Source organism: Colobus angolensis, unplaced genomic scaffold, assembly GCF_000951035.1.
Source record: "Colobus angolensis palliatus isolate OR3802 unplaced genomic scaffold, Cang.pa_1.0 Scaffold21, whole genome shotgun sequence".
NCBI classification, from domain to species: domain Eukaryota; kingdom Metazoa; phylum Chordata; class Mammalia; order Primates; family Cercopithecidae; genus Colobus; species Colobus angolensis.
In genome coordinates, this window is record NW_012115266.1 from 5959794 (window position 1) to 5969080 (window position 9287).

The 9287-nt window shown below is 57.4% G+C and overlaps 1 protein-coding gene across 1 annotated transcript in view; it reads right to left on the bottom strand.

The window, feature by feature from the left end:
* FERMT3 (fermitin family member 3) overlaps positions 1 to 8017 on the bottom strand; it is a 15832-nt gene extending 7815 nt beyond the window's left edge. The window contains exons 1-6 of the mRNA XM_011942599.1: positions 7881 to 8017; positions 7173 to 7346; positions 3915 to 4148; positions 3589 to 3708; positions 3317 to 3485; positions 3013 to 3115 (exon numbers count right to left, since the gene is read on the bottom strand). Coding sequence (XP_011797989.1) covers positions 3013 to 3115; positions 3317 to 3485; positions 3589 to 3708; positions 3915 to 4148; positions 7173 to 7332 — 786 coding nt within the window. The 5' untranslated portion in view covers positions 7333 to 7346; positions 7881 to 8017. The remainder of the gene's footprint in view (positions 1 to 3012; positions 3116 to 3316; positions 3486 to 3588; positions 3709 to 3914; positions 4149 to 7172; positions 7347 to 7880) is intronic.
* Positions 8018 to 9287: the final 1270 nt, after the last annotated feature.

Sequence of the window (9287 nt, forward strand, 5' to 3'; positions counted from 1 at the left end):
ACCTGAGGTCAGGAGTTCGAGACCAGCTTGGCCAACACGGTGAAACCCCATCTCTACTCAAAATACAAAAAGAAATTAGCTGGGCATGGTGGCGGCAGGCATCTGTAATCCCAGCTATGTGGGAGGCAGAGGTAGGAGAATCATTTAAACCCAGGAGGCAGAGGTTGCGGTAAGCCGAGATCGCGCCATTGCTCTCCAGCCTGGGCAACAAGAATGAAGCTCCCTCTCAAACAACAACAACAACAACAAGCCCTATGAAGGAACACTCAAAAAACAAGAGCTCTTGGAACTTAAAAACATAGTTACAGAAATTAAAAATTCAATAGATGTTTTAGAGGATAAGTTGAGGAGGTCTCCAGAGAGTAGAACATGGAAAGAAAAAGAACCAAAAAATAAGAAAGAAAAGAAAAGTTTCGGCCATGTGTGGCAGCTCACGCCTGTAATCCCAGCACTTTGGGAGGCTGAGGTGGGTGGATCACCTGAGGTCAGGAGCTCGAGATCAGCCTGGCTAACATGGTGAAATCCCATCTCTACTAAAAATACACAAAATTAGCCAGGTGTGGTGATGGGCTCCTGTAATCCCAGCTACTAGGGAGGCTGAGGCAGGAGAATTGCTTGAATCCGGGAGGTGGAGGTTGCAGTGAGCCAAGATCACACCATTGCACTCTATCCTGGGCAACAAGAGCGAGACTCCATCTCAACAACAAAAATAAATAAATAAATAAAATTAACTGGGCGTGGTGGTGTGTGCCTGCAATCCCAGCTACTTGGGAGGCTGAAGGAGGAGATCGCTTGAACCCAGGAGGCGGAGGTTGCACTGAGCTGAGATCGCGCCATTGTACTCCAGCCTGGGCAACAAGAGCAAAACTTGTCTCAAAAAAAGAAAAGAAAAGAAAAGAAAAAGGCAATTATGAACTTCAAAAACATTTGAGCAAAAAAGGAAAAAATAATCATAGTTACTCTGTGTCTTAACTAGGAACACTATTTATATGTGTTACTATTTACAGCCGTATCACATTGTTTTAACCAAAGACTATAGATACTACTCACTTAGAAAGATGCAAGGAAATGTGTGTATTGTGTGGGCAGGGAAGAGAATGTAAGATGGTGAAACCTTCTTGCAAAGTCAATAGATAATGTGTGAAATGGCAAAACAAAGAGGTGGAAATATGTCATAGAGAGGAAAACGCTAGAATAAAAAGGCACAGCCTGCCCGACGCAGTGGCTTACGCCTGTAATCCCAGCTACTCGGGAGGCTGAGGCAGGAAAATTGCTTGAACCCAGGAGGTGGAGGTTATGGTGATCTGAGATCGCGTGATTGCACTCCAGCCTGGGCAACAAGAGCAAAATTCTGTCTCAAAAAAAATAAAATTAGGCCAGGCTCAGTGGCTCACTCCTATAACCCCAGAACTTTGGGAGGCCGCGGCGGGTGGATCACCTGAGGTCAAGAGTTCGAGACCAGCCCGACCAATATGGTGAAACTCCATCTCTACTAAAAAAATACAAACATTAGCCAGGCGTGGTGGTGGGCACCCACCTGTAATCCCAGCTAGTCAGGAGGCTGAGACAGGAGAATTGCTTGAACCCAAGAGGAGGAGGTTGCAGTGAGCTAAGATCGCGCCACTGCACTCTAGCCTGGGCAGCAGAGCAACACTCCACCTCAAAAAAAAAAAAAAAAAAAAAAAAATAGCCAGGTATAGTACATATTTATAGTCCCTGCTACTCAAGGAGCCAAGGCTGAAGGATCACATGAGCCTGGGAGGTCCAGGCTGCAGTTAGCTGGGATCACACTACTGCCCTCCAGTCTGGGCGGGCGACAGAGCAAGACTCTGTCTCAAAAAATAAAAATAAAAAAATGTATAAATAAATAAAGCTTAGGGGAGAGCCATCTGAGCTGGAGATATCAACTGGGAGAGAGTGTGGAGATGGTATTGAAATCCACAAGACTGGAGATGACTGAGAGAGGGAGGGGAGAGAGCAGAGGCCCAGGGCGGAGCCTGGGCAGAGCCTGGGGCTCACCAACACCGAGGGGCCGTGGAGAGGAGAAGGGAGAGTCACAGAGCCTGGCAGAGTGGCTTGGGGAGAGGCCACCCCCCAAGCAAGTGGACAGGAGGCTTCAGGAGGAAGATAATCCGGAGGAGTGGTCTGGGTGGTATCTATGTCACAAGTAAGTGGTCAAGTAAGAAGCAAGTAGGACATGGCCAGGGGACAGACAGCCTAGAGGCATGGCCACCTCAGCAGGTGCGCTTCTCACGTGTGGATGGTGACAAAAGATACAGAATAGCTGTGGCCAAGGAGTGAGAAGGAGTCGAACTGCACCCAGAGAAAACTTGGAAGCAAGAAGTGGGATTCTGCGGCGCAAGTGTTCAAACAACTGCGACGTTTTGCAGAGAGAGGGGGCAGAGAGGTGGGGCCTATGGGTAGAAAGAGCAACCTGTGGGCTTCTGGGAAGTTTTTGAGATGCGCATGAAGCACATTGCATGGAGCACTTTGCATGGAGCATTTTGCCTGGAGCATGTTGGTTGCCAATGAAGGAAGGGAGGAAGAGTGGACAGGGCACAGAGGGGCCACCCTGCAAAGCTTCCTTCCTCACCCACCCCCAGGTCCTGCAGTGCCAAATGCTGCCCCCTCCAGGAAGCCTTCCCAGAGCTCCCAGGTCTGGGCCTCTCCCACCTGAGCCCCAGACTTCTCAGGGGCTGCCCCACACACACTGTCTATGAGGATCTGTGAGTCTTAGCTTCCTCCTTGATGGCTCCCTGGGAAACAGGCACTGAGTCTTATTGGTCTCCATCTGCTTCAGCATCTGCCCGGGGCCCAGGATCTGGCCCGATGCTGAGGTGAGTAGATGAGTTTCAGTGCATGTTTGTGGGGTCAGTAAACAAAGGTGTGGATGGACAAACGAGCAGAAGGACAGGCCACTACAAGTCACTAACATCCCAGAGCCCATACCCCAGGCCCTAGGTCTCCATGTCTCATGGACTTGAGGCCTGCTTTCTCCCTGCCCCGGCCCACCTTGGGATCCAAATCGAAGAAGCTGTAGTACTTGAAGCGCAGCCAGAGTACGTCCCCGGCCTTGATGCCCTGCTGCATGAGACACCGCGACGAGTCCAGCCACCTGGGCCGCAGCAGAGGCAGCAGTCAGGGCTGCGCCAGGTACGGCCCTGGGGTGGGGAGGGGGGCTGGGCTGGGGGGACAAGCACATACAGAGAAAAGGCCTGGAAACGAAGTGTGGATTTGGGGTGGGCACAGACATGGGACAGGGGGTGGATCCTGGGTGGGGGAGCCCCGACACAGGGGGCGTGGCTCCTGGGCCCACCTGCTGTGGAGCTGGGTCTTGTCTGACAGGGAGCTGGGCCGTGGCAGACGCTGGAGCAGGAGGGGGTCAGGTGGTGGCTGGGGCCGGCTCAGCATGTGGTAGCAGGCCTCCGTCTGGGCGCTGTCCGAGAAGTGAGCTGGCATTCCCCGGAACAGTGCAGGCGCCACGCCTGGAGTGCAGGTTGGGGGTCAACCAGGCCCGTCCCCCAGGGTTGGAACTCACAGGCCGGCCCCTTTCCCCATCCCCCCAGGCCCACCCCTACCTGCACTCACCCCCAGCCAGGATGACCTTGCTCAAGTCATAGAGTTCTTCCTCTGGCTCCTTCTCTTTCTTCTTCTTCTCCTTCTTCTCAGGAGCGCGGAGCAGGGACAGCTCCTCGGGGTGCCGGATGCCTGAGGGGACCTGGGGTCTCAGCGGACGAGGTCCTGCTGCAACTTCCCCACCTCGCCCATGGGCACTTGGGGTGGGTCATAGCCCTGCAGGCAGGGTGGCAACCCAGACAGCAAGGACAGCATCACCAGAGCTGGGCCTGGAAACGGGGGTACCTGCCTCTTTGCATCACCCTCGTGGGCCAGGGGGAATCAGCTGGGCAACTCACTGAGGAGGCGGCAGATGGCAGCCACGGCCTGGAAGAGTGGCTGGGAGAAGCTGGCGCGGAGGCGCAGTGCACGGCGGTTGGGCAGCCGAAGGATGACGGGCCGGTGCTGGGGCCCGAAGAAGAGGCGTGCGTCGGCCAGGATCCCATACTTGTCCAGTGTCCAGTGGGTCTGCAGCAGCCACTGCCTCTTCTGTTCCCACCAAATGGCGTGGTCTGACCAGTCCTGCTTGCGATCTGTGGGGCACGGGGGCACATCTGGGTCCAGCCTTCCTCCCTGCTGCCCCCAACACCCAGCACAACCCCAGGATTCAGAATCCTGGGGTGACCATTCCCCTGCCCTGCCTAAGCCAAGAGTGGGGCAGCCTGGGCGGGCCTGGGGTCTACTCCATGGTAACAGCAGCAGGGCTCTCTGCAGGCAGCCCCCCTGATTGGCCTTCTAGGCTTGGCTTCTATATCGCTTCCCAGGGGAGCTCTCCAACCCAGAATCTGGGTGCCCCAATCTTAGCACCCCATCTCTTGCATTCCAGCCCACTGGGCTCCCTCCACATGACGCCCCCTCTGTCCTCCTGTAATCCATGGTTTAATGGCCTCTGTCTTGCATTCTGGGGAGCTCCCAGAGGCACAGACTACATCTGTCTCACTGCTGTATATCCTCAGGGCCTGGACCTGTGTCTGGCCTGGAGCAGTGGGCACTCAATATTTATAGGTATTAGCTGTGTGACCTCGGACAAGCCACTTAACCTCACGGGGCCTCAGTTTCCCTGTCTGTAAGATATAATAACCATCTTACAAACTGGGACATGGAACAACGCCTCCCATGTGGTAGGTGCAGAGTTTGTGGCAAACTCGTGCACGCACACGATGATCCATGAGTGGGCATTGAAGAAGAGATGTGCATCTGTCCCTTGTCAGCCAGCTGGGAACTGGAGACACAGTCATGGAAGGCACAGGTCTCCCCGCCTCCTCCCTCCAGGAGCATGAACAGGCAGGAGGAAGCGTAGGAAAAAGGCTGCCGGAAAGCTGCTCTGGGTGCACAGCCCCTGAGAGTTTGTGAAGCCCCGTTTCCTGAGTTCCCAGTGAGCTTTCTGATTCCCACTGCATCCCACCCGCCTCAGCCAGCCAACTCCACTGCTGCTGCTGCACACGCCGGGCATCACCACTGCTGCCAAACCAAGAGAAGTGCCCGTCCTCCTGTGCTTCCCCTCCCAGGCTGGGCCCTTCCCTCCTGGGTGCCCTGGGGGCCCTGGCTTTGTGCCACTGCTTCCCCTTCTCTTGGCTCCTTGCTATTCTCCTGTCCTCTCTGGCCCCTCTCCTGACCTGCCCTTTACCTTGTCCTTTCCCCAGGTTCGGCCTGGGACCCTCTTCTCCCGCCTTGGCCATGTCCCCTTACTGGGTCTCCCTATTCTGTGGCTTCAGTTGCCATTTTCTGCCACAGCCCCATGCGTGGCCCCCAGCCAGAAACCCATGTGCTGCCAGCTGAGGGGCCTGTCCACCGCCTTCCTCCCTTCCAGAACCCTCTGTTCCCCTGGCCAAGTGGCTGACACTGGGACTGTAAGCAGCACGACTCCTGGTCCTGGCTTTTGGTGCTCAGCTCAGACTCGCTGTGCACAGAGGCGCCCTCTCCTCTCCAGCTCCCCACGCCACCTCTCAGGGTTGGGGGACGCGGACTCGCGCCAGAGGCCCAGGCATCCTCCCTTTCTCTTCTAGCCGCCACACGTGATCAATGCCAATCCCATCTCCAAAATCCACCCTCCTCTCCGTCCTCCCTGCCCGGCCTTAGGAGGCCCTAGCATCTCTAACCAGGATCACAGCCTCCTCAGGGCCCCGCAGCCTCCAGCCTTTCGCCTTGCTGCTGACCTTAGCAGGACAGCTTCCTGCTGAGAACCCTTTGGTGGCCACCTTCCCCTCCAGAAGAAAGTCTAGACCCCTTCTGGAGGCCTTCGGGGCCATGCAGAGCTGGCCAGGCACCATCCAGCCTCATTTCTGGTCACACTCCCAGCATCCTCGCTGGCCAAGAGCCCTAATTCACAGCCCTCCAAGTCCCAGAGCCACCACCTTGCTCCTCCCTGCTGAGGCCACCTCCCAGGACTTCTCCTGGGGTTATCCCCATCCTGGGCTCGGAGCAGCCCCCTCCTCGGGCTCCAGGCCCCCATAATAGCTCCCTCTGTGCGGCAGCCGGCACGCAGCCTCCATGAGTCAGTCTCATCCGCTGCTCCAGGAGGCCAGGGACTGGCCCGGGGCGGCCAGGCTGAGCCTCAGTAGATAGAGCTGATGTGCTTAGGAGTGACAATATCCCTACCACAGGGAACAAAGAGCTAAAGGGACTTGCCCTGGGGTGCCCAGCAGCGGGTAGTGCAGCGGAGTCTGTCTGACTCCAGGTTAAGGCCTCCTGCGATACCCTCGTGCCACGCCCTGGGGCCACCCAGATCTTCACCGCCCTCTCTCTGTTCCTCACTTCTACTCTCACAGCTGCTCCGGGCGCTGCCCCTGGCAGCTCCACTTGCAGCCTCAGCCTTGTGGCTGGGCTACTCTGGGCCCTATCCTCTCCATAGTTGGACTGACCTCCTCCTGGGCTGCATGTGGTAGCCTGGGGGGGTCTGAGGAAGCCTCCCCGCCATCAACCACCCCCCTCCCACTGGCAACCCAGGCCCAGGCTCTTGGCCGGGACTGTGGTGGGCCTGCCTTCCGGCTCTGCCTATCGGGGTATTCCTGCTGCCCTCTCAGGAAGGGGTAGCCCCCATCGCTGGCATGGAAGGAAGATGAGGAGCCCCTGTGTCACTGGCCCCATGGCCCTCCATGACTGATGCCACAGGCTGCTCTGCTGTAACTTCCTGTGGGGGCAGGGCCTTCCCACCCAGGCTGGGCCTGTCACCAGTCTGCGGAGAACTTCCGCCAAGCGTAGGGAGTGTGGGGGCAGGCCCTTAGGTCACCTAGACCCCCTCAGACCTCAGCAATGTGACTTTGGCCTTGGCCCAGGCCAGACCACTCCTTCTGCTCCTATTGGTGGCTGAATGGGGGATCCTGGCGGGGTCTGATCTTTAGCAGACCAGCTGGAGCAGGAGGGAGGGAGGGAGGAGGGTGGGAGGGAGAGGAAGTTGGGGAAATGTCTTTTTTGGAACCAAATGATTAAGCTAATGCCTGAGTCACCATGACACCATTATCGTGAGCTGAGCAGCAGGGATGGCCCGGAAGTGCCCGGAGACACCGTGGCGGCCACCCATGGTACTGAGTTTAGCAGGTGGGCGGCGGGACACTCACTGATCTGCTCCACAATCTTCAGGAGCACCCCACCGACGTGCGACTCCCCAGTGACCCGCAGGGTGACCGACTCGGCCTCTGGGTCCTCCTCTCCCACAAACACCCGCAGCTCCCATGACGAGTCGATGTAGTCCCCGGAGGCTGTCTTCATCCCCGCCATGGCTGCGGCTGCTGCTACAGAGAGTGGGGAAGGAGGCAAGGTGGGCAGGCCCCGGTAGGCTCCTAGGTTTGGGCAGAAGAGATCTGTGGTGCCCTGGACACACTCAGGGGAAAGCCGCTCATGAAGGAGGGCGGGAGCAGCCCCCAGGCCAGTATGCCCGTGGTACCCTCAGACTGTCTCACCAGCGCTGGCGCTTGAGTTGCGAGGGCCCTCAGAGACCATGTAGTCCAACCCGCTCCCATCCTACAGACAGGCAGACTGAGGCCAGGTAAGAAGGGGCTCACTCAGGACCACCCTCCTCGATGCCAGCCCACAGCTCACCCCCAGACCCTCAGGGGCAGCTGCCCACTGTGGCCATGGCTTCGTACCCAGGCCAGGAAGTAATTCCAATCCTGGCCCACAACTCAATGCCAACATCACAAACCAGCCAAAGCCTCCCGGGGGAGGTGGAAAGTTCAGGCTGCCGCATGGCGAGAGGCAGGCTGGGCAGAGGCTGCAGGAGGATAAGGAAGAGAAGGGCCTGTGGTCCCAGTGAGGGCCGAGCTTACCTTTCCTGGCAAGGGCTGGGGGCTGCAGGTGGGCCTCAGGCTACACCCGAGGGCTGTGGGCTTCCTGCCCTCCTTTCTCTTTGGAGCTTCCTTCAGCGCAGCCCTTGCCTGTGCCTTATCACGAGCAGGGCGGGCTCAGCCCCTCCCCAGGGCGGGCTGGCGCTGGGTGCAGGAAGCACGCTGCCAGCCCGCAGAGGGTTCCAGGGGCCCCCACCTTTGTCCCCAGAGAGCACAGGAAGCTAGGGAGAGCCGGGCTTAGCGACTCAACACCATCAAAAACGCCCCCTGCTTCATCTGGAGGGAAGCTCAGTGCAAACTCAACAAGGCCCCCGACTGTTTGTGTTCGGGGCTAGGTCCACCTTCGTGGGAAGCGTCTCCCATCCCCAGCCTGTCACGAGGCGGGGACCTTGGGCTTTGAAACATCACTGGGCTGCCGGAGGGAGAGCTCAGGAGTTGACAGAGTGTATCCAGGTTATTTGGGACTCACAGGTCAAATCGGCTCCAGTGTGGCTGTCCTTATCAACCAAAGATCCCTCAAGGCCCCAGAGGGAAACAAGTCCATTTTGCGGTTTTTCCTAGCTCCGCATAGGGCTACTTTCAAACTCATGAACTCAGACCTGCCAGGTGAATGAGTGAACAGAACTTGGACCTGACCATTCACAACCTCCCGGGCCCTCAGGTCCCCCAGCTCCAAACACACCTCCACTGTGCTCCACTTGGACGTGCCTCCCTGAGTCCCCACAAGGCTCACTCCCATCAAGTCCCTGCTTAGGTGTCACCTCAGGGGTCTCTGGTGGTCTATACCCTCCTGCTCATCACATGTCCTAGGATGTGGGCTTCAGCAGAGCAAGGCATATCCGCCGCCAGCTCTGCGCACAACAGTGGCCTTTCCAGTGAATACACTGGGGACCGGAGCACAGAGGGTGGGCAAGCCTGGGGGCGGCAGAGTCCTGCTGATGGAGGAGGCTGCCTGAACGGCGTCACCCAGATGAGGAAGGGGGCGGCCTGCCGGGGATTCCCAGGGGAAAAGCAAGCTGATGAAACCAGCAGCAGGAAGTCCAGCCAGCTGCTAGTCTCAGAGCCTTCCTAGCCCAAAAAGCAGCACTCTTGGAGCAAATGAGGAAGTTTTACTCCTGCCCCAGAGGCCTCCCCAGTCGAGGAAGACAGCTTTAGAAAACGCAGCTTTTTGCAACCATGGAAAAGTGTAATTAAAGCTTAGAACCCTAAGTTCTCAGGTGAGAGCCGTGCATTGTAACCATCACCCAGGCCGGGCGCGGTGACTCACGCCTGTAATCCCAGCACTTTGAGAGGTCAAGGCGGGTAGATCACGAGGTCAGGAGATTGAGACCATCCTGGCTAACATGGTGAAACCCTGTCTCTACTAAACATACAAAAAAAAAAAAAAAA